Source organism: Anolis sagrei, chromosome X, assembly GCF_037176765.1.
Source record: "Anolis sagrei isolate rAnoSag1 chromosome X, rAnoSag1.mat, whole genome shotgun sequence".
Lineage (NCBI taxonomy): Eukaryota > Metazoa > Chordata > Lepidosauria > Squamata > Dactyloidae > Anolis > Anolis sagrei.
The window spans coordinates 28,698,690-28,723,679 of NC_090034.1; the positions used below are offsets into that span (position 1 = coordinate 28,698,690).

At 39.5% G+C, this 24,990-nt stretch overlaps 1 protein-coding gene across 1 annotated transcript; it reads right to left on the bottom strand.

Annotated features, from left to right (window-relative positions):
- Positions 1 to 4,076: 4,076 nt before the first annotated feature.
- LOC132781752 (4-galactosyl-N-acetylglucosaminide 3-alpha-L-fucosyltransferase FUT6-like) lies at positions 4,077 to 24,990 on the bottom strand. The gene is made up of 2 exons (XM_060786181.2): positions 24,925 to 24,990; positions 4,077 to 5,224 (listed from the first exon to the last, which is right to left on the bottom strand). Exons 1-2 carry the CDS (start codon positions 24,988 to 24,990, stop codon positions 4,124 to 4,126), a joined length of 1,167 nt encoding a protein of 388 aa, XP_060642164.2. The 3' UTR covers positions 4,077 to 4,123.

Genomic DNA, 24,990 nt, shown 5'->3' on the forward strand with positions numbered 1-24,990 from the left:
ATTGGATTCCAACTCCCAGCATCCCCTCACCAGCTGGAACGACCTCTTCTCAAGTAGGTCCTTGCTGAAGTTTGGCTGTTGAATTAAGAAGAGAGGAATAGGAAAGTGAAAGGTTGGAAGAAAAATATCCAATGTGGGGGTAAAGGTGGCATATAAAGTAGTAAAGGGAAGAGTATGAGGGAAAGAGAGAAAGGAGGAAAAAGGAAAGAGTGAGAGAGAGAAAGGAGGGAAAGGAAGAGAATGAAAGAGAGGAGTAAAAGGAAGACAAAGAGGAAAAGGAAGAGAATGAAAGAGAAAGGAAGATAACAAAGAACTTGAGAGAATGAGTGAAGAGGAAAAGGAAGAGAATGAGAGAGAAAGGAAGAAACAAAAATAATGGAAGAGAAAGAAAGAAATGAAAGAGAACAGGAGAGAAAGAAAGAAAAGGAGGAGAGAAAAATGAGAGAAATGAAAAGGAAGAGAAAGTGAGGAAAAGGGAGAGCAAGAGAGAATGAAGGAAAAGGAAGGAGAGCGAGAGAGAAAAGAATAAGAGAAAGGAGAATAAAGAAGAAAATGAGAGAAAGAATGAAAAGAGGAGAATGAGAGAGAAAAAGGGAAAAGCAAGAGAATGAAAAAGGAAGAGAGAAGGATAAGGAAGAGAAAGAGAAAAGAGAGAATGAGAAAGAAAAGAGCAAAGGTAAGAGATGAGAGAGGAGGAAAAGGAAGAGATTAGAGAGAGAGAAAAGAGGAAAGGGAAGAGAATGAGAGAAATGAAAAGAATGAAAGAGAATGGAGGAAAAGGGAGAGAGAAAACGGGAGAATGGTAGAGAAGAGGAAAAGTAAGAGATGAGAGAGAGGAAGAAAAGGAAGAAAGGAGGAAAAGGGAAGAGGAGAATGAGAGAGAGAAAGGTGGGAAAGGAAGAGAATTAGGAAGGGAAAGAATGATAGAGAACGGGGAAAAAAAGGGAGAAGGAGAAAAGAAGGGAAAGAGAGGGAAAGGAGAAGTGGGAGATTAGAGAGAGGAGGAAAAGGAAGAGGAGAAAGGAGAGAAAAAGAATGAGAGAAAAGAGGAAAAGGAAGAGAGAATGAGTGATCAAGGGAAAAATGAGAGAATGGAAGATAAGAAAATGAGAGAAAGGAGGGAAAGAAGAGGAAAAACAAGGAGAGAGGAAAGAGAAAAGGATAAGGAATAGAATGAGAGGGAAAGGAGAAAGGAGAGAAAAAAAGAGGAGAATGAGAGAAAGAAGGAGAACTTTTTAACTGTCCACTCAGTGGGGAAAAAATTGTATTATTGAGGCTCCTGGTTTCAATCTAAATGTTCGGGTTGCTCTCTATGCTGCTGAACCGATGAGTAAATTTAAATAGATAAATCACATGAACACATATTTTCCCCAACAAAGGAAGGGCCCTTGTCAACACCTCTTTAAATAACGCTGCCCAAGGCCCAAAATACATGTATGAAAGCGCCTTCCAAGCCAGGACACATTGGATCTGCTCTTTGCCTCCTTGGTCCCATCCTGAATTATAGCGCAATGAGGAAAAAGGTCCCAAATTAATTCCAGAATCGCAGCGTCGGCCTGATGTGCTTCCACATTTTTCGCAGTCCACTGGTGGCATTGGATGCAAAACAGTAGAAAGAAAACTTGAGAAGTCCTGCCATGTGTTGAGGCCTGCCGACTTCAATGGGGCCTATCATTACTTCAGGCCTATAGTTTCTTGAAGCCTCCTGTTTCTTGAGGCCTATCCGTTCCTTGAGGCCTAGTTTCTTGAGGTCTACTGGCTTCAATGAGGCCTATCATTTCCTCATGCCTTGTTCTCCCCGAGGTCTAAAGTCTCCTCAGGCCTAGTTTCTTGAAGCTTGCCAGTTTCACTGAGGCCTATCAATTCCTCAGGCCTATACTTTCTTGAAGCCTACCAGCAACCTTAGGCTTTGAATTTTTTTGAGGCCTATCAGTTCCTCGAGTTCTAGTTTCTTGAGGCCTACCAGCTTCGGTGAGGCTTCTCATTTCATCGAGCCTTGAGCTCCCAGCTTCCTCGGGCCTATAGTTTCCTTAAGCCTACCACCGTTAATGAGGCCTATTCCTCGGACCTTGATCTCCCTGAGGCCTAAAGCCTCCTTAGGCCTAGTTTCTTGAGGCCTACCAGCTTCAATAAGACCAATCATTTCATCAGACCTATAGTTTCTTGAAGCCTATCAGCAATGAAAGGACCAAGACAGTGACATCTCCAACCCATCTTCTGTTTGGGTATCAGCCAGCATGCCAACATTTTAAATCAATAAACAACTTCCTAAGATCGACAGAGATACTTGCAGAAACAGCTCAGCAAGCGAGAGTCCAAAAGTGATAGGTAAAATCCCGGAGCCTCCATCAGTGGTCGAGACCAGATGAGAAACTCCCTCCTGGGCACACAGAAGACAGGGAGACTTGGAAAGCAATGAACAGACTGCACTCTGGCACCACAAGACGCAGAGCCAACCTTAAGAAATGTTGCTACAAAGTGGAGTCTACAACATGTGAGTGTGGAGAACAGCAAACCACTGACCACTTACTACAATGTAGCCTGAGCCCTTCCACATGCACAACCTTCTCACAGCGACACCAGAGGCACTCTCAAGTGGCCAGCTTCTTGTCAATGGAAATTTATGCTAAGTTTTTAACTTTGTGGGTTTTTAATACATTATAACTGTATTCTCAATTTGTTTCTGACATGAATAATAATAATAATAATAATAATAATAATAATAATAATTTTGTCTTTGATTTTTTAGCCATTAACGCTCTGTATCAAGCCGGCATAAATCCAGTGTATGTGAACATCATAAAAAGCATCAATACAGGGTGAACAACGAATATAAAACTGTCGTCAGAAGTGTGTCATATTGGAATCAACAAAGGAGTGTATAAAGGAAACAACATTGCCTATACTGTTTGTGGTGGCTTCCAGAAAATTAAATTTAAAGGCGGGATTTCAAAGGACAGCATTTTCTCATCTCCATTTTCTCATCTCCTCTTCACAGATGATTTTGGTGTCTTTTTCGCCAAAAATCTGGAAGATTTACAACATGTTCGCCAACAAACTAGCACGACTGTCAAAATCACTAGGACTGGAAATGAAGGAAACAAAACGGATGAAAAATGAGCAGCGTGTCCAGGAGATGAAATTGAGGAAGTGACTGATAATAAGAGATAAAAATCAGCAATAAAGAGCTGCATTAAAGAACCAGGGAACACAGCATGGTCAGTGAGATCTATGAGGCAAAAAGAAAATGGGCAGAGCATTATCACATGAACAAAAGACAACCAACGGACGTGGCAACTCACGAACTGGATAACAAGAGACCACAAATAGCCCTTGGGCAGACCCCATATTTGATGGGACGAATGGATGGTTAATCTATTTGGCCAGAAATGGAAAAGAAAAGCACAGGATCATATATGTTGGCAAAGTGTAGTTTACGTGAAGCTCAAAGGAGTGGATTGATGACAAATTGGATAGGATTGGATTATTATTATTATGTTTATTTATACCCCGCTTTATCTCTCCTTAAAGGTAACTCAAAGTGGCTTACATTAAAAGTATGACCACATAATTTAAAATATACAAATATGTAAACATTAAAACAGAATTTAAAAATTCACAATTTAAATCAGTTGAAACCTATTCAAAGCTAAAAACCACACCACCTAATGACAGTCTCTACCCCCTGGGGGACCTCAAAGCAGCTCATAATTATATGGCACAACCCAAATAATTTAAAAAATGACTGATACAAAATTAAATAGCAGTTAAATATCTGTGTCATAGCTGTAAGTTGAAATGTGATTATGATATAACAATAATATTTGCATATGAAGATATTTGCATATATATGATGAGAGATCTTGACATGTTTAGACCTGAGTCTAAACATGCAATGCATTCGTGTTTCATAAACACCTTAAAACCATCACCTGGCAGGTAAATTTATTTACTTCACTTCACTTTATGTGCTTTATTTTTAGAAATTTTGAACATGAAACAACAAAGAAGCCCACAGAGATGCCCCTCTGTTTTCCAAATCCAGGTAAGACCTCAAGACATCTCACTTTGCCAACCTTTGAGTCCCAAAACAACCAACAGGTCCAACTAGTGGGGCTCCACTTTACTTGAACCACTTGCTCAGTTCTGGAACTGTCTGGTATTGAACTGGCTTCTTCTGTAAGGCCCAACATGCTTTGCAGAAATGAATGGCCCAAAAGGTTTTCCCAATGGGCTGCAGCCTCGCACGCCAACGGAAGTAACTCTGGTACTGTGTCGTGTTCCTGTCCAACTCTTGTAAGAACTTGGCCAAGTCTTGCGCAGAGGGGAAGTCATTGACATGAATGAAAGAGTCTGGAGGCATGTGGCGCTCATAGCTCTTCCTCGGAGGCCCAAGGACAACAGGCACCGCCCAGGAGAGGAAGGAGTTCAACCAGACCTTTTCGGTGATGTAGTCCTCATGGATGGCATTCTCAAAGGCCAGGTAGAACTTGTACTGGGATAAGGTAGAGAGATGATTCTCCCGAGGGAGAGGAAGGTGACTTTGTCCATAGACATCCACCTGGAGGTACTTCTTCAATTCACTGTAGTATTGCACCCGGCGAGAGCCTGGTTGCCAATTGCTTACCACCCAAGCTGCCAGCTTAGACTTGAGTGGGACGGTGACATTTCGAGGCTGAGGGAGGACCTCCATCCAGCCATAAGGAGTGAAGATATCTGAGTCTCTGCGGTAACTCATGGTGAGGTTGAAGTGGTTGTCCATGAAGTAAAGGTTAGGGGAGGCGGAGGGTGACTCCAGGTTGAACCAGACCCAACGCTGGGATGGCGGTCTCGGCTCTTGAGGGAGGTTCTTGGGGCTCCTGCATGCTTCCCGGTGGTGGACGATCACCACGTCCGCCTTCTGGTACCAACTGCGGTCGGCCGTGAAGTTGCAGTCAGGGAGGCCCAGCAACCGGGAACACTTTTGCATTGAAAAAGACCCACCAAAAGGCCAGGTCCACAGCAAGATAGTGAGGTTGGAGGACCACTTGTCAACTGGAGGACTGTTTTCCAGACCTTTTGGCCGGCCAACCTCAACAAACCCAGAAATCCCTTGGTTTGCTTTTTCATGTAGCCGGACATAAGTAAAGAAGATTGCACCGAAGCTGAACTGGAGGATCAGGAAGACTGAGACCCTCCAGCAAGTTATATTTGGCACCAGTCCACTCGAGTCCATGGAGTGACCCTGAAAGGGAAGAGAGATCTGGGAAAATAATGTGCATATAGAAACCTCCTTTGTTCATCATTCAGTGAGGAATCCCTAAACCCAAAAGATTACCACAGTATTGTAGAGCTGCAGATAAGTTGGAAATGTGTGGTCTGCTTTGAGTCTAAAGCATAAAGGAACAGCTATCCAAAGTGGGCAAGATAAATGTCAGCAGCTTGAGTAGGCACTTGTTTAAAGTTTGGACTAAAACTCAAAGTGGATTAACACTTTTACAATGAAGGGAATGCGGTCCAGTGGTAGTGGTTTGAGCATTTGACTACAACTCTAGAAACTGAGTTTTGGTTTCCGGCTCATCCGTGGAAACCTACTGGGTGACCTTGAGCAGGTCACATATTCTCAGCTTCAGAAAACCTTATAATAGGGTCACCATATGCAGGTGGTGCTGCAGGTTAAACCACTGAGCTGCTGAACTTGCTGACCAAAAGATCAGCAGTGCAAATTGGGGTGCCGGGTGCCAACCTAGCAGTTCGAAAATATGCAAATGTGAGTAGATAAATAGGTACAACTCCGGTGGGAAGATAACAGCATTCCATGCAGTCATATTGACCTTGGAGGCGTCTACAGACAATGCTGGCTCTTTGGCTTAGAAATGGAGATGAGAAACCCTCCCCCCAGAGTCAGACATGACTAGACTTAATGTCAAGGGGAAACCTTTACCTTTAGTTTTATATTCCAAAAATGAGAAAGGAAGAAAAGAAAAAGAGTGAGGAAAGGAAGAGAATGAAAAAGAGAAAGGAGAAAAAGGAAGTGAAGGAAAAGGAAGAAATGCAAGAGAATGAAAGAGAGAAAGGAGGAAAAGCAAGAGAATGAGAGAGGGGGGAGAGTGTGAGAGAGAGAGAAAGGAGGAAAAGGAAGAGAATGAAAGAGAAAGGAAAAAATTGGGAGGATGGAAAAAAATGAGAGAGAGAAAGGAAGAAAAGAAAGAATGGGAGAGAAAGAGAAAGGAGGAAAAGGAAGTGAAAGAACAGGAAAAAAGGTAAGAAAATGAGAGAGGAGAAAAAAGAGCGAGAAAGAAAAAAAAAGAAAATGGAAAAGGAAGAGAATTAAAGAGAGAAAGGAAGAAAATATAGAGGATGGGAGAAAATGAGAGAAAGGAAGAAGAGAAAGAATGGGAGAGAAAGAGAAAGGAGGAAAATGGGTAGAATGAGAGAGTGAGAGAAAGGAAAAGAATGAAAAAGAAAGTCAAAAATGACTTGAAAGGCACAGAATAACATCAAAATTCAGTGAGATTCCCGACTCTACACCCATACTGGATGGCAGAATTGATGTTGTTCATTTTTTTATCCCTGTTCAACAAGATCAAAGCACATGGACCCACATATGTATGTACTGTATATATCTTTAATAGGGCTCTTTGCAAAATGTAAGCGGATGCAGGATGGCAGTAAAAACTGGCCAAATACAGCCATAAACATACAAAAAACAAACTTGGAAATGGAGTTACTCTACTGACGAAATTAAAGCGATTTAATCCTGTGTTTACAAAGGTGAAATACAGTTGATGATTAAAAGCAAAAAACACCCTCCTGAACTTTGGCCCTACCTAGAATCTCTCTCCCAAAATGCTAGATAGATGAGCCAATAATTTATTGATTGAGCAGTTGATTTGAATCATTTCTCTAAGACAGTGGTTTCCAACCTGTATTCTGTGGACCACCAGTGGTCCACAAGAATGAAAATGTGGTCCGCAGCCTCACAATTACTACACTGCAATGGCAATGAGAGTGACTGGTCTTGCAAAACCCTCTTATAGTATTGAGGCAACGGGAAGAAGTTGATTATACTACCACATCAGCACTAGATTACTAAATATGGTTTTCAGTGGGGGAGCAGATGGCGACTTCTGGATGGCATATGTTCTGTATCAGAAACTAGAGCTGATGTGGTCTATCCTATGCAATTTTCTGAATCAGCATACCAAATAACTAAACCAAATCTAGATTTGACCAAAAACTGATTCGTAACCCTTTTAGTACTAATGGTGGAGAGTGGTCCCTGGTCAAAGTGGTCCCTGGCCAAGTGGCCCCTAGTTTTTTGGTTTTTTTTTTAAAAAAAGTTGGGAACCACTGCTCTAAGATCAATGTGGCTTTATAGCAGGGAGAGAAATGCCAAATTTAATGTGCAGGGTACTAAACATAATTCATACTATTAAAAAAATTAGCAGCCGGCTTACTAGCTTTGGATATATATATAAGGCCTTTAATAGTGTTTCTTGGACCCAATTAAAATTGGTACTGGAGAAATTCAGATGTGGGGAAAAATGTAGAAGCTTAATTGATAAACTGTACTCAAAGAATTATGCCTCAGTAATGATGAATGATGACCTAAAAGAAAAAAATAAGCATAACCCAAGGTACAATACAGGGATGCCCTCTTTCCCCAATTCTGTTTGCAATAGTAATGGAAATACTAGCCAATGTAATTGGAGAGGAAGTGAGTATAGAAGGAATAGGATTGAAAGAAAAAACATAAAATAAATCTATTTGCAGAAGATATTCTTTTAACATTGGAAAACCCAATACAACAGTGGGAAAAATTTTAGTTTACTTAACAGAATTTTGGAAAATAACAGATCTACAAATTAATTGGAACAAGTCAGAAATGCCATTATTTAATTATCAGGAAGAAGAGATTTTTAAAAAGTAAAGTAAAAAGAGGAGAAAATCAAAATCAAAAAGTCAATTCAATACTTAGTAATAAATATATCTAAAGCATTAGATAATTGAGGGATAAATGATTTAATTACATTAAGAAAGGAAATACATACAAAATAGTTAGAATATGCTAAATTAAAGTTTCTCCCACCTTGGACATTCCACAGATATATAAACCTCACTTGCCTAGTTTCCAACAGACCTCACAATCTCTGAGGATGCCTGCCACAGATGTGGGTGAAATATTAGGAGAGAATGCTTCTGTAACATGGCCATACAGCCCGGAAAACTTGCAGCAACCAACTAAACTATCATGGTTTGGCAGGATAGCATTGATCAAAATGAGGATATTACCTAAATTAAACTTTTTAGTCAGGATGCTACCTATAAAAATCTTGGATCAAGAATTTAAAAACTGGCAAAATATGTTATTGCAATGGGAATTTAAAAAACCAGAATAAATAAAAGCAAGTGGTATAAACCACAAAAAAGGACAGACTAGACCTTCCAAATATTCAAATATACTACCAGGCCAGTCAAGTAAGGTATATAGTGGAAAGCTTAGCAAAACAAGGAAAATTGGAGTGGCTATAAGAAGATGATAAAAAATAGAACTGAAATTAGAATATTTTTGCTTTTGAATAATAAAGGAAGATATAAAATAACTAGTATAATAAGTTTATTTATTTATTTCTAATATTTCTACCCCACCCTTCTCAACCCCTGAGGGGGGACTCAGAGCGGCTTACACTGGCAGCAATTTGATGCCAAAACGTAAAAAACAAATACAATAAATATAACAGAGTTAAACAATAAAAACAGTAAATTAAAACAATCTAAAAACATTATTATCAAGCCAATAGTCGCATCCAGTCCAATTCCACATCCAAGGTGCTTTCATGCCTGCTGTCTAAAGGCCTGGTCCCAAAACCAAAATTTCAATTTCTTCCTAAACGAAAGCAATCCCCCTTTAAATAACCTTTTAGAGATTTGGAGAAAATCTAATAAAAGTGTATGTATGTGTATGGCTCGGGTGTCCACTTACAAAGACAGGCTCCCACTTCCACAAACAACTATATCTCCCACCACTCAGGAGACACCAAAGGCCCTCCCTCCAGTGACATTGCAGGTTATAGAGAGTGCCGTAAACATGTACAAGAAACCTTCCAGTGTCCTCCATAAACACAATCCTGCCCACCACCCAAGTGAAGGTTTAATTCAGGGAGAATTTCATCTTAAATTTTATGTGTTTCCTCCACCACAGACATCCTAGTGTTTCTTTCTCTCTCTCCATTGGTGTGAATTTGCGTGACCTCTCCCCCCACCTCTCTCTTAACCCTTTCCTATTTTTTTCTATGGCACACAGCAAACAGAGGAAGTGATCAGCAACTGAACATACTAGAGAGGCTTGGGGAGAATTCACCATGATTTATTGGAGTTGTAGGCACTGGGATGTATAGTTCACCTGAAGTCTTTTTTTTAACTACATTTTTATTTTAATATGTAAAGAGCATATAAGTATACGTAATATTTCCAAGTAAAGAGGGGGAACAATTCAATTTAAAGAAAAGTAGGAAACAATGAGAGAGAAAGAGAATAAAGAAGAAAAAATAGAAAGAAAGAGAGGATAGGCAAAAAAATCCAAAAAATGGTGTAAAAATAAAAATAAAACTTCCTTCTAATTCTTCGCGAGTTCAACTTTATAATCCATTTAATCTTCCAAATCACTCTTATGTCCACTTATTGTATTATTCAGAGTTAGTTTCCTTTATTTCTTTTTTCTATATATTTCTCCACTTGTGACTAGTCTGTTTGTTTGATCGGGTTGCCTGTGTTCCTCTTTAATAAGAAGGTTAATTTATCAATTTCTTTAATTTCATTTATTTTTATTATCCACTGACCCCCATGACCAACAAAAAATATTGGAGGTCTTTGGAGGGATTTATAGGAGTTGTAGTTCACCTACATCCAGAGCACAGTATGAACCCAAACAATGATGGACCTGGACCAAACTTGGCACACATACCTGATATGCCAAAGTTTGATTACTGGAGGGGTTTAGGTATAACTGACCTTCCTTTAGTAGTAGTAACCTTCCTGTAGTAACCTACGGATGTGAGAGCTGGACCTTAGGGAGAGCTGGACCTTAGGGAAGGCTGAGCAAAGGAAGATCGATGCTTTTGAGCTGTGGTGCTGGAGGAAAATGCTGAGAGTGCCTTGGACTGCAAGAAGATCCAACCAGTCCATCCTCCAGGAAATAAAGCCCGACTGCTCATTGGAGGGAAGGATACTAGAGACAAAGTTGAAGTACTTTGGCCACATCATGAGACAGCAAAGCCTAGAGAAGACAATTATGCTGGGGAAAGTGGAAGGCAAAAGGAAGAGGGGCCGACCAAGGACAAGATGGATTGATGGCATCCTTGAAGTGACTGGACTGACCTTGAAGGAGCTGGGGGTGGTGACGGCCGACAGGGAGCTCTGGCGTGGACTGGTCCATGAGGTCACGAAGAGTCGGAGATGACTGAACGAATGAATAGCACAGCAGACCTTCCTTTCTGGGAGTTGTAGTTCACCCACAACCAGGGAAACTGTGACCTCCACCGATGATAGACCTGGACCAAACTTGGCACACAGAACCCTCATAACTAACTCAACCTACTGGAGGGGTTTGAGGGGACAGAGTCTCCATGGTGGGAGTTGTACTTTATCCTGCAGCCAGAGAGCACACTGAACCCCACCATTATTGCCCAACATAACAAACTTTAAGTACTGATGAAGTTTCTCGGGTTTAACCTGGCATGATGTCAGTTGTACTTAATCCACAACCTTATGCATGTTGCACAATTTAAAAATCGACTTTTTCAAATAACCCGGGTAATGCTGAGTGCCCAAGCTAGTATAAAAGAAATATGATGCCAGGGATTTCATCTTTAACATCAGTATTGATGACAGAAAACTTCCCAGCAAATCTAAAAAAAAAGAATTAGAGGAAGAGTTTTTTAAAAGAGGTATCATGAAAATAAGATACTGAGATTTCAAAATGATAAACATAGAAGGAATAAAAGAACAATTAGTAGGAAAGGACATAGCTTGGTATGAGTGTTTACAATTGAGAAAATGGTCAACGGATATAAGAAAAAAGTATAACGGGGATAGAGAATATACGACATTTGAGAGGATGATATCCCAAAGAGAGAATAAAGAAGAAAATGAAACAATAAAAGGAACAATAAGTGATAGTTATATATTTTTACTAGAAGACGAACAGAAACAAGAGCACCTTAGAGAATTATGGGAACTAGATTTGGGAATATTCAAAAATGGAAAAGAATATGGAACAGGCACATTTAAAAAAATATGTCTATAAGAATTAAAGAAAATTATTATAAAATAATATAGAGGTAGTATTTACCTCCAGTTAGATTAAATCAGATAGACGAAAAACATTCAAACCAATGTTGGAGATGTTGCCAGGAAGAAGGCTCATACATTCTTATTTAGTGGTCCTGTTAATTTATACAAAATTTTTGAGAAACAGTATTTTAAAAAATAAAAACAACAATAAAAATAGAGTTAAAGAGTACACAAGAAATAGCATTGTTATCAATATATGATAAGACAATACCCTACCCCGCTGGAGAAACTATATTGTTTAGCCGGTATTTCACCAATTGACATCCGCTATGAAGTAGCAGCCTGTAATGAAAGAACCAAGGCATTGACATCTCTAGCCCATGCTCTGTTCAGATATCAGCCAGCAAACCAACACCTTAAATCAATAAATAGCTTTCTAAGATCTACAGAGATACTCGCAGGAACACCTCAGCAAGTCCAAAAGTGGCAGGTGAAAACCCGAAGCCTCAATCAGTGGCTGATACTGGATGAGAAACACCCTCTTGAGCACACAGAAGGCTGGGAGACTTGGAAGGCACTGAACAGACTGCACTCTGGCACCATGAGATGCAGAGCCAATCTTAAGAAATGAGGCTACAAAGTGAAGTCCATAACATGCGAGGGTGGGGAAGAGCATGGCACAGCCTCTTTCTACAATGCAATTAATACCGGGCACTGCACAGGCCCTTGCCTTCAAGCTGATCTGAACTACAGCAGGGAGTTCCACAGTTCCTGGATGTCCGGTTGAGCCAGCATCGGTGGGAATGTGACCCCAGCAGCGGCTTCAACTAAAACCGCCTTCTGCCTTGCTTTCTTCCCCCTTACCTAACATTGTAACAAATCCTCCAATAAAGTATCTTCTAATTGTAACTTTTCCCTCTCTATAGTGATGCATTGTGTCCATTTATTGCCTCTAACACTCTCTAGCATGAACTTTTCCTTTCCCGAGCCGCAGATCACTGCCGGCTCACCCGGGATGCTTTTCCAGCGTCCTGAGGAGGCCAAAACTGCGTTCCTCTGAACCGCGGATACAGAAACCCATTGGGCCCCCGTATCCGTGGGTCAACAGATCACTTCCAAACTGGTGCCATATTCTTCCTAGACTAATTTTAAGACTAACTGCTATCTTACTTCTTGCATTCTGGACCCCTGCGCTCAGGGAATAACCTTTTTCACCCCAAAACTTCATTTGGAGACCAGCTCATAGTGATCCATGGCTCCATGCTGCAATGATGTTCCTGCCGCAGTCTTGCTGAGTGTCCAAGAGCCTGCCAACCCCAGGGGGCCTGCTGCAGTCACCCCTTGGGACCCCGGGACCCCTGACCAGCCATCCTGGACCTTGGACGACATTGGATTTATATTTTACCTTTCTTCAACGAATGGATCCTGATCCTCAGCGCTCACAGTGATCCCAGTATGCACCCCCATGGACTCTTATGGACATTTTCCCCTTTCACATGAACACTTTGAACTTTTATTGAACTTTTGCCAACTTTTGGAAAACTTTAGAAACTTTTTGGGAACTTTTTCTCCCCAAACCTCATGGACTCTTGCTACATTTTATGAACTTTCAATGGACTCTGGAGGGTGGGAAGGGCTGATATGATTTCCTTTCCCCCCCTATATGAATTTATCCCCATGATCCCCTTGTATGCCTTTCCCCTTCCCCATATACTTATATGAAATATAAAATATAGAATGCCACCTCTTCGTGAACCCAGCACCTCATGGCTTCGGGAAGCCTCTTCCCATTTCCTGAGCCAACAAAAACCCTAAACAAAAGGACTCACCAGGAACTCTTTGCATGGAAAATAAAACAAAGGTTCTTATCTTCTCAGACCTCGGAGTAGCTAGGCTTGCCCATCTGAGAGATATGGCCCCCAGACTATTTAATCATTCTACACCAAAGGTGACATCCTGCCTGCAGAGGATTTGGTATCACCACAGCATCTTCTCATTGCCTCCATTCCCCTGGCCAACACCAGTTTCCGATGTTATCACTAAACCCATATCCAGGACCCAAGGACTACAAAAGGGTCTGACTTTCAAGTCAGACGAAGATGTATTTTCCAGAAACTCAGAACAATAACTTAGCTTGCTTGAAGGCTTAGGAAAGCTATCGCAGCAATTATACACACATTAATCATTTAATCCACTCATCTTTTCCTCCTGGTTCATTGTTTCCTGCCCAGACTGCTTCCTTCGTTCCCATTGGCCAAGAGGCCGAAGCAGCGCTGGCTGCCTGATTGGCTGAGGCGTGGCTAAGCCGGCTGCACCTCCCAGCCAGCTGATGACTCCAACCAATCAGCGCAAAGCCAGCGAGGGGGGAGGGAGCGCGAAATTTGAACTTGACAGCTCTGTATTTCTATAATAACTATAATGTTTCCCTTTGCAAAACATGTCGGCTTTGGAAAATGATTGCAGTTTGACATCCACTCCAGCTGGAACAAAATAAACAACTCAGTGGCATTTTGTTTAACTTTGGTGAGATTTATTTGAGGAAACTTAGGGAAATCTGTTTTGCGTGCTTCTTTCTTGCCAGGGCAAACCGATCCTCTTTGGTGGGTCTGGCCAGCCTCTGCCTCCAAGGCAAGGCCCTCCTAATTCTTGCTTGATATCACAACCTCAATTTTGTTCCACATGCTTTTTAACATTTATATGAAATCACTGGGAGAGATCATCTGGAGTTTTGGAGTTTGGTGTCATATTTATGCAGATAATACGCAACTCTATTACTCTTTTCCACGCAATGCCAAGAGTGCCATCCTCCCTTCAGGGAGATAAGGCAGAATATAATTAAAGTTTTGTTATTATTATTATGAGTCCCGCCAACTGCACAACAGAGGACCTTCTCACAATGACACCAGAGGCACTCCAAGTGGCCACCTTCTGGTCAAAGGAAATCTAGCATAATGCCAAGTTTTTAACTTTGTTTGTAGTTTTTTATACATTATAACTGTATTCTCAATTCGCTTCTGACACAATAAATAAATAACTACCCTCACAAGAAGAGAAGGAATTGACCTCTAGCTTACTAATGGCTGCAAGACAGATAGTTGCAAAGAATTGGAAAGATAAAAGGGAAATCCATTTAGAAGAATGGTATAAAGAATTTTGGAATATAACCTTATTGTGTCAGAAGCAAATTGTGAATACAGTTATAATGCATTAAAAAATCACAAACAAAGCTGAAAACGGCATTATACTAAATGTCCTTTGACGAGAAGTTGGCCACTTGGAGTGTCTCTGGTGTCGCTGTAAGAAGGTCCTCCATTATGCATGTGGCAGGGCTCAGGCTGCAATGTAGTAAGTGGTCTGTAGTTTGCTCTTCCCCACACTTGCATGTTGTGGATTCCATTTTGTAGCCCCATTTCTTAAGGTTGGCTTTACATCTCGTGGTGCCAGAGCACAGTCTGTTCAGTGCCTTCCAAGTCGCCCACTCTTCTGTGTGCCCAGAAGAGAGATTCTCATCTGGTCTCAGCCACTGATTGAGGTGCTGGGTTTTAGCCTGCCACTTTTGGACTCTCACTTGCTGAGGTGTTCCTGTGAGTATCTCTGTAGATCTTAGGAAGCTATTTCTTGATTTAAGCCAACACCATATATGGAAAATAGCAGGCATGGGCAAACTAAGGCACAGGGGCCAGATGTGATCCCCTGGGCACTTTCCTCTGGCCCTCCTCCTTTTCTTTGCCCTCTTGTCTTAAGGGCACAGAGGCCCGTCACATCCTTATGCCAAAAAGATGGGGGGGGGGGGGAAGGCACACAGCAGCTGAGAGTTCTATGGAGCACTCTCAGCCACCACGTCTCACCCTTGTCCCAGCATAATGCCATGAGGACAGCCTGAGGATCAGGGAAGGAGGATCAGGGCAGCCACCACATGCCTTGCCTTTTTACTGGCATAAGGATGGGGTGAGCAGCCTCGTCCTTGTGCTGGGAGGGCAACCTGAAGATGACCTGGGCCCTGCTCTGCCCCCTCCTTGCCCTACTCCTCCTTGCCCCGTCCTCTCCTAGGCCTTCTCCCTCCTGGGCCCACCTCTCCCAGTGTGTGCCTGGCCCTCCTCCCTCCTGGACCTCCCCTTCTGGCCCGGCCCACAGTGTGGCCTCAAGGCAAAAAAAGTTTGCCCATGCCTGGAATATAGTGATTAATTATAAACTGACTTGTGGCATTAAAGTTAAAAAGGAAATATGGAAGCAAACTGTGGGGTCAATTTATTGAGTTTATATTCCTTGAAGGAAAGGGGAGAAAACCTGCAACAGAAATAATGAAGTTTTGTATTTAAATGATGAGTTGGTCCAGGTGGAGGTGGTACAAGGAAAGGGTAAGGGATAAAGGGGGGGGGGAGGGGTAAATAAAACTATACTAAAGTAGATAGAAAATTGTAACATAATTTTTTAAACATGAACCATTTCTCTATACTAGTGGTTCCCAACCTGTGGTCCGTGGACCATTGGTGCTGCACAAAAACTAAAATATCGTCTGCAGCCTCACCATTACTACACCATTACAATGAGAGCAATTGGTCTCATGAAACCCTCTTATAGTGCCGAGGCTTAAAAAATATGGTTTTCTTTGGGTGAGCAGATGGTGACTACTGAATGGTATATGTTCTGTATCAGAAACTAAAGCTGATGTGGTCTCTCCAGTGCAGTTTTCTGAATCAGCATACCAAATAACTAAACCAAATCTAAAGTTGACCAAAAACTGATTCGTAACCCTTTTGGTACTAATGTTGGAGAGTGGTCCCTGGTCAAAGTGGTCCCTGGTTTAAAAAATGTTGGGAACCATACGAAAGGTTAGAAAAAGAAATTGTGGAGAAGGAAAGACAAGTCAAAATTAATCCTCAAGATATAAGATCATTTCATCAACTAGAGATATTAAAGAAACAAATTAACACACTGCAACTAGAAGAAATGGAAAAGAAACTAAAATACATTAGACAATATCACTTTGAAAACGCCAACAAGATAGGGAAGGGCTTGGCCAGGAAAAATGCACTAAAAAAACAAACTAGACACATATCAAAGATAGTAGAAAAGGGGAAATCCTACTACAACACCAATGACATCACTGAACAATTTGTAGGATACTATAAAAAAAACTCTATGAGGATGACAAAATACCCAGAGAGAAAATAATGCAATATTTAGGGAAACAAAATATCCATAGACTGTCAGACGAACAAAGAGAAAGGCTAAATAAAATGATCACTCAAGAAGAAACAAGCAAGGTCATTAAAAACCTCCCAGTTGATAAAGCCCCGAGCCCGGATGGCTTTACTACAAGAAATTACAAAACTTTTCAGGATATTCTAATCCCACTACTTGAAAAAGTTATGAATAAAGCAATGAAGGAAGGAACAATACCAGATTCATGGAAATCAGCAACGATCTCTATGATTCATAAAGAGAATACAGATAGCTTGTCAGTAAAAAATTATAGGTCTATATCTTTACTTAATATTGATTATAAGATATTTTCAGCTATACTGGCCCTAAGACTAAAGGAATTCCTATCGACAACAATAGAAGAGGATCAAGTAGGATTTGTCCCAAAGAGACAACTGAGAGATAATATAAGAACCGTTCTCAATATTATAGATTACTATGAAAAAAAACAACCAAAAGGAAGTTGCCTTGATGTTTCTAGATGCCGAGAAGGCATTTGACCATGTCAACTGGTACTTCATTACTGACTTGTTAAAAGAAATTGATATAGGGCACTACTACTTGAACGCAATAAATTCCATTTATACACAACAATACCCTAAAATTGTAATACATGGACAACAATCTGGAAACATACCTATACAAAAAGGAACAAGACAAGGATGCCCCTTGTCCCCACTACTTTTCATCTTAACACTGGAAGTGTTATTAACGAAAATATTGATAAATAGTTATTTGAAAGGATTGAAAACGAAAAAATACTCATTCAAAACTCGGGCGTTTGCAGATGATATAGTCTGCGTTATAGAAGACCCTCTAGAACAAGCAAATAGATGGTTACGGGAGATAGAGGAATTCGGAGAAGTGGCAGGCTTTAAAATAAACAAAGACAAGACACAAATTATTACTAAAAATATCAATAATGAAAGAAAAATAAAATTACAAGATACAACGGGAATCAAAATTGTCCAAAAGACAAAGTATTTAGGTATAATAATATCACCTAATAACTCACACTTAATGAAAAATAATTAAGAAAGGAAATGGACAGAAATAAGGAAGAAACTGAAATCATGGGAATATCTTAATCTTTCTCTGCTCGGCAGAATTGCCGCCGTTAAAATGAATATCCTGCCGGATATCCTTTTCTTATTCCAAACTCTTCCAATATTAAGATCTAAAACCCATACTCGAAACTGGCAGAAAGACATATCTAGAAAGGCAAAAAACAAAGAATAAGTTTTAAAAACTTAACAGATGACAAAAGAAGGGGAGGATTAAATCTCCTAGATTTGCAGCTCTATTATGAGGCATCTGCCCTTTGTTGGGTAAGAGACTGGACAACATTAAATAAAAGAAAGATACTAGCATTGGAGGGTTTTGATTTAACGCAAGGATGGCACAATTATTTATGGAGGGGAAAAGCAGAAAGGGGAAAAAATTAAAAATCATCTGACAAGAGCGACTCTCCTACAAATATGGAATAGATATAAGGAAAGATTGTAACAAAAGACATCATTATGGTTTTCTCCCAATGAAGCTTACCACTTGAGAGAACTCCCTAGAGAAAAGTGGCTAGGATATTCCCAACTTCTTAAATTTGACACACAAGGAGCAACTCTCAAATCCCAAGAAGACATAAAACAAATTGACCAATTGATCTCATGATTTTAATACCAACAGATAAAAGAAAATTTCAAAATAGACAATAAAATAGGATTTGAAACAAAAGAAACATTTTGGGACAAGATTCAAAATTAATAAAGAAAATATACCAGCAATTATTAATTTGGTTAATTGAAACTGAACTGGTAAAAGATAATACGATAAAGTGGTCTAAGGACATAGGCAGATCCATAAATTTGTCAGGATGGAAAGAAATATGGCACAAGAAGTTAAAATACACTTACGCATCTGAGCTCCAGGAGAATTGGTATAAAATATTTTACACGTGGTACCTAACTCCGGAGAAGATATCAAAGTTCAGTAAGGGTAAAATGAAGATAAATGTTGGAAATGTGGAAAGCACAAAGGCAACTTCTTCCATATGTGGTGGGACTGTATAAGGGTAAAGAATTTCTGGTATGAAATATACAAGAAGATTAAATCAATCCTGAATATAAAATTAGAATTCAAACCAGAACTATTGTTACTAGGGATTACAGATTCCATCACAGACAAAAACGTAGAAAAATTATTCTTCGACTTTACTACAGCAGCGAGAATCATACTTGCCAAAGTTTGGAAATCCAATGTGATTCCCACTTTGGAGCAATGGATACTAAAAATAATGGAGATTTTAAATATGGACATTTTAACATATGAAATTTCCCAAAACAATGTAAAACCACCTAGAACTGACTGGAAAATCTTTTTGGAATATATAAAAAGAGAAAACAAGGAAATTTATATCGGGTTTTTTTAACGAAACTTGAAGGAGCATCACTAGAAAATCGACGATCAAACCAATCAAAGAACAGAAAATTATGGAAATATACAGATTTGTTCTTCTCTAATGTGGGAGATCCTGGAAGTATTTTAACCTCCCCAGCCCCCCCTTTTTTCTTGCTTTTTTATTTTTTTCTCTTCTCTACTATATATATATATATATATATATATATATATATATATATAGGTCAATATACTAGCTGTCCCCTGCCACGTGTTGCTGTGGCCCAGTCTTGTGAGAAAAGAAAGTACTGATTTCTAATCTATGTAATTTCTTTATGCTTGTAGGTAAACGATGTTTCTTCTTGTTTCTTTGTCAGTGTTGATGTGGAGAGTGTCTGGTTTGCCTACTCTGGAATATGCAACATATCACTGTCCTTCTTTAGGGTTCCCTTTCAAATCTATGATACTATATCTCTCTGTGTGTCAATCATATATATCTATCTATATCTATGGCTGGATGGCTCTTTGTCAGGAGGGCTTTGATTAGATTTTCTTGCCCTGGTGAAGGGAGTTGGACTGGATGGCCTTAAGTATTTTCTGTTGGTCATGGGGGTTCTGTGTGGGAAGTTTGCCCCAATTCTGTCGTTTGTGGGGTTCAGAACGCTCTTTGATTGTAGGTGACCCATAAATCCCAGTAACTACAACTTCCAAATATCAAAGTCTATTTTCCCCAAACTCCATCTGTGTTCATATTTGGGCATATGGAATATTCGTGGCAAGTTTGGTCCAGATCCATCATTGTTTGAGCCCAAATGTGCTCTGGATGTAGGTGAACTACAACTCCCAAACTCAAGGTCAATGCTCACTAAACCCTTCTAGTGTTTTCTGTTGGTCATGGGAGTCCTGTTATACCACGTTTGGTTCAATTCCATTGTTGGTGAGGTTCAGAATGCTCTTTGATTGTAGGTGAACTATAAATCCCAGCAACTACAACTCCCAAATGAGAAAATAAAATAAAAAATGAGTGAAGGACATACATTGGGTTGTTAGGTGTATGTTGTCCAAATTTGGTGTCAATTGGCCCACTGTTTTTTTTAGTTCTGTTAATCCCACAAATGACCATTACATTTTTATTTATATAGATATATATACATCTTTTTTATAATATGCATACCGAAAACATAGCTATACCCTTTCCCCTTATCCTCTTCCCCTCTATATCCTTAATTCCTCACTTTACTTTGAGATGATTGTTCCCACTCTTTATCTGTATACACACCACAGGAGTTTTCCTTATCACTTCTTTCTATCCGCTCCTACCTTAAGGAGCAACTTATTCTAAATAAAAACAATTTTAAAAATGTTGGGAACCACTGCTCTATACGCTTTCATCCTTTCAGCACTTCCCAGTGCCTGACCACAACGAAACAGTTTAGGAACATGAAACACACAAATAAAAACTCTTAGGAACTGGCTTTAAAATAGTTTTGAAACCACAGGCCATTAAAAACAGCCAGAGCCGTCAGACTTGGTTTTAAAGAACGAAAGCCAGGCAAAATAAAATATATGATTTCCAGTTGCCCACATTCAGATTCAGGACTGCCAAAACCTGCAAGTAAATAGTTATAAGGAGATCCACTGAGACAGAATTTGTTGGGGGTTTTTTTGGAGACAAAAACGTCCAGAACCACTTAGGTAACATGGCCACTGGCAAGAGTGACAAAATTGAATTTTCCCTAGAGTAACATATAAAATCATTGATTTTAGGTTACTTTAGGCTTCACTCATTGCATTATTTCATCATTTTTGTGGTTACAAGGGGAAAAGTGTTCCAACAACAGATTGTGCTATTCTGGCCTTTTCAAAGAAGCCGTTCTATAACAGTGATAGTAACTAATGATTTACTCTGCCCCCAAAGAGCAGACATAGATGCCCCTAACTCCCAATACTTTGAATATTCGCCTGAATTTTTCAAGAAATTGAACCTGAGTGAGAATTCAGCACCCTGGAGAACAGCGCCTTGAAAATTCATAGAATTCCAATTCTTTAATTCGATGGTCCCAAAATAGACAAGGGGAAGGGATCACCCCTTGGCTTTCACACAATTAAGTCTTCTTGAGGAATCTATTCTAAGGTAGTCTATGTTGCCTACCTCTCTTTAGCTGAATAAAGGAAATATTTCGGGATTGGAAGACTTCTTTCAGCAAGATCAAAGCTCCTCTCTGACTGTTCTGGATATGCCCAAAGACAGAGCAAAAGCAAGGACTTGCTTGTTGTGTTCCCAAGATGTTGACTTTGGCAGAGAGCATCTGTATTGTCCAAGTGGTATTCAGTTGACAAGTGAGGGCATAAATTTTTCGAGGAAATGTTGCCAAGGGTGCAATAGGCTTGTGACCAATGGGGAGCCTCACTTGCTTCACTTTCCCAAACCCAATCAAGTGGCTACCGTTGCCATACCATTTTTACTGTGGTTCAAGGATTACATTTCCTCATATGAGATGCCCCAGACAATAAAGGTAATTCCCGGAAGCACAGTTCTTTGGTGTGAAAGCCTGCTACCAGGCTTTGGGTATAAGGTGTTTTGTTTTTGTTTTTTTGCAGGGGCAGGGGGGAGTAGGACTAAAGACTGACAGGTTGTAGGTTTGAATTCGAGGAGAGTGCGGATGAGTTCCCTCTGTCAGCTCCAGCTCCCCATGTGGGGACATGAGAGAAGCCTACCATAAGGATGGTAAAACCTCAAAACATCCGGGCGTCCTGTGGGCAATGTCCTTGCATACGACCAATTCTCTTACACCAGAAGTGACTTGCAATTTCTCAAGTCACTAACACACACAAAAAATTCTAATAAATATGTACTACAAACACATTTGCTAATAATTACAATCAAATGAGACATACTTAGTTTTGCAATATTTACAATGCTTGCAACATTTACATTTTCTAAATCATTACAGTTACAAAACCAGCTGAGATATTTCTTCAAAATTTTTCTTTCTTTGGTTTCAATTACAAATATAGTTATAGTTACAAACACAATTGCAAATTCACACACACATATATATATTTCTCAGTTAATATATATCAAACTTTTCAAAAATTTCCTTTGTATTAATTATCTCTATCTATCTATATAAAACCTACAACCCTTCAGGTGATCCCAGGTGTGGTCTCTGCCAGCCAGGGACAGAACTTTTGCCATCGGTTAGAGGGCATCCTGCTTCATTCCATTTTATTAAGGGCTCCTATTTTCTCTGTTACCCAATTCACACTAGAGGTGACATTTGTTGGGTTTTGAGTTGTTATTTCTCGATGTCTCTGGAAAACCAGGGCTAGGAGAACATGCAAGTTGATCAACTTTGTCGTTGACCAAGAAACATCCCAAAAGGCCTCCTGAGTGTCCCCCTGCTGTCCCCTCTTCCTCTTCCTTCCTTGGTGTCGACGTGGCCCCCGAATACCAGTTTCCCGCTCCATTCCAGAGGCCACCACCTCCCGAGGTTGGAGTGCCAAGTCCGGCCAGTCAAAGACAATGACCACCTTTTGCCTGATCTCTTTGGTTGAAGGACAGTCCCTGATGAAATGCTCAGTGGTCTCCCTAGACTCACTTCCAACAACACAGGCTTGTTTCTGGGACAAAAGTCTGGGACAACAGTGTTCTTTTCCTTTCGGCCATGGTTGGTTGCCCTTCAAATAGTATATTTGATGGTAAAACATCAATTGAATGTCTCACAGATTGAAGGGAATCCTCCGATCCATGAAAGAGTCTATTTTTTTCTGGTTGTTTTTTTTTTAAAAAAAATAACTTTTTTTTGAAGTAAATTTTTATTGAATTATCATAAACTACAATGAAAGAGGGTGAATAATGTGTAGAAGATAGAAAAGTGGGAAAGTTATAAATACAAATCACAACAACAAAGGAGAAAAGGAAGAGAAAAAAATTCAAAAAAGTAAAAAATAAACAAAAAAAGGAAAAAATAAAATAAAAAAACTATAAAAATAGAAAAAAGAAGAAAAAAATAAAAAAATCCACAAAAATTGGACCTCCTTCTGGCTCTGCCCGTACGTTGTCTTTTTGTCAAACCTTTTTATGTATTCCTCCTTGTGAGGTTTTATTACCTTTTCTATTTAATTACAAGTCCTTGGATCTATTTTCAATGTACTCCTCAATTATTGACCAATCTGTCTGTTTTATTGGATTGCCTGTATTCTTTTTTAATAAAAAAGTTAATGTGTCCATGTCCTTAATTTCATTTATTTTCTTTACCCACTGGAATTTCGCCGGTACTTCTTTCTGCTTCCATAGTTGCGCAAAAACGATTCTGGCAGCTGTCGTCAAATAGATAAATAAGATATCTTCATTTGTATCTAAACATATTTCTCCGTCTGTGATTCCCAGTAAATTGTATTCAGCTTTTCTCGGGAATTTTTTGTTGAATATGATCTGCATTTCTTCATGTATCCCTTTCCAATATTTTTGAGATTTTTCACAGCTCCACCATAGATGAAAAAAACTTCCATCATGTTCGTTGCATTTCCAGCAAATTTTTGATACTTCTTTGTACATGTGGTTTAATTTCACTGGTGTCATATACCATCTGTGGAACATTTTCATCCAATTTTCTTTTAAATCAGTAGCATAAGTATACTTTAGTTTTTTGTTCCACATTATTTCCCAGTCTGCCATTGCTATCGGTTTTTTAAAATTCTCCGCCCACTTTACCATACAGTTTTTTATCAGTTCAGTTTCCGTGAACCATTCTAACAGCTTGTCATATAATTTTGTTATACATTTTGTCTCAGTTTTTAGGATTTTATCCCAAAACTCTTCCTTAATTTGAAAACCTTGCTTTTTATCTTGATTGTATTGTTCTTTTATTTGTAAATAGTTCAGCCACATAATTCTTGGGTAGCTTTGTTTTATTTCTCCGTTGAGCCCTGTCTTAAAAGTTCTTTATAAGTAGGCCAAGTTGTCCATCCCAATAGCCTTCTCTGTTTAGCTTCCACTGGGGAGGTCCAAAGGGGGGTTTTTGAGTGGAAATAATTTTTGTATCTGTCCCAGATTCTAAGCAAAGAGGAGCGAATGAAATGGTTACCAAAGTTTCTTTCATTTTTCTCTTTTCCATACCATACGTAGGCGTGCCAACCAACTCGAAGATCATGGCCTTCTAATGTAAGGAGATTTTCACTCTTCAGTCTTATCCAATCTTTTATCCAAATCAAGGCACATGCTTCGTGGTATAACTTAAAGTTTGGTAAACCAAATCCTCCTCTATTCTTTTTGTCTGTCAGCACTTGATATTTTATTCTTGCCTTTTTCCTTTTCCAAATAAATTTCAGAAGATCCTTTGTCCATTCATTAAATTTCTTAACATTCCTTATTATGGGAATATTTTGAAATAAATAGAGCAATTTTGGAAGGACTGACATCTTAATTAATGCAATTCTTCCTAACAAGGAAAGGTTTAGATATTTCCACCTCTCCAAATCTTTTCTGATTTCGCACCAAAGTTTTTCATAATTGTTGGAGAGAAGCTGACCATTTTTTGCTGTAATCCAGATGCCTAAATACTTAATCTTCTTTACGATTTGAAGGCCTGAGATTCTCCTTAGTTCTTCTTGTTTGTTCTTTGCCATGTTCTTCGTTAAAATAACAGTTTTATTTTTATTTAATTTAAATCCAGCCAATTTTCCAAATTCCTCAATTGTATTTAACCAATTTTTGATGTTTTCCCGTGGATTTTCTATTATACCAATTATATCGTCCGCATAAGCTCTGGCCTTATATTCTTGTTTCCCAATTTTGACCCCCTTGATCTTTTCTTCTTCTTTTATCTTTTTCATCAAAATTTCTAACGACATTATAAAAATCAGGGGAGATATGGGACAACCTTGTCTTGAGCCTTTTCCTATTTTGAATTCATCAGATGTTTGTCCGTTTATTTGGATTCTGGCCCTTTGATTCTTGTAAATTTCTTCTATAGCTGTTATAAATTGAAAGCCTAGATCCAATTCTTTCATTAAGGTCTTGAAAAAGTCCCAGTTCAAATTGTCGAAGGCCTTCTCTGCGTCAGCCGCGAGGAAGGCCACTTCCTTTTGGGGGTTGGCTTCATAGTATTCGATCAT

Coding starts and splice junctions, on each gene's coding strand:
- LOC132781752 (XM_060786181.2), bottom strand. CDS start 24,990: ATGATCGAATACTATGAAGCCAACCCCCAAAAGGAAGTGGCCTTCCTC. Junction 5,225..24,924: donor TCGCGGCTGACGCAGAGAAG/GCCTTCGACAAT, acceptor CTTCCCTTTCAG/GGTCACTCCATGGACTCGAG.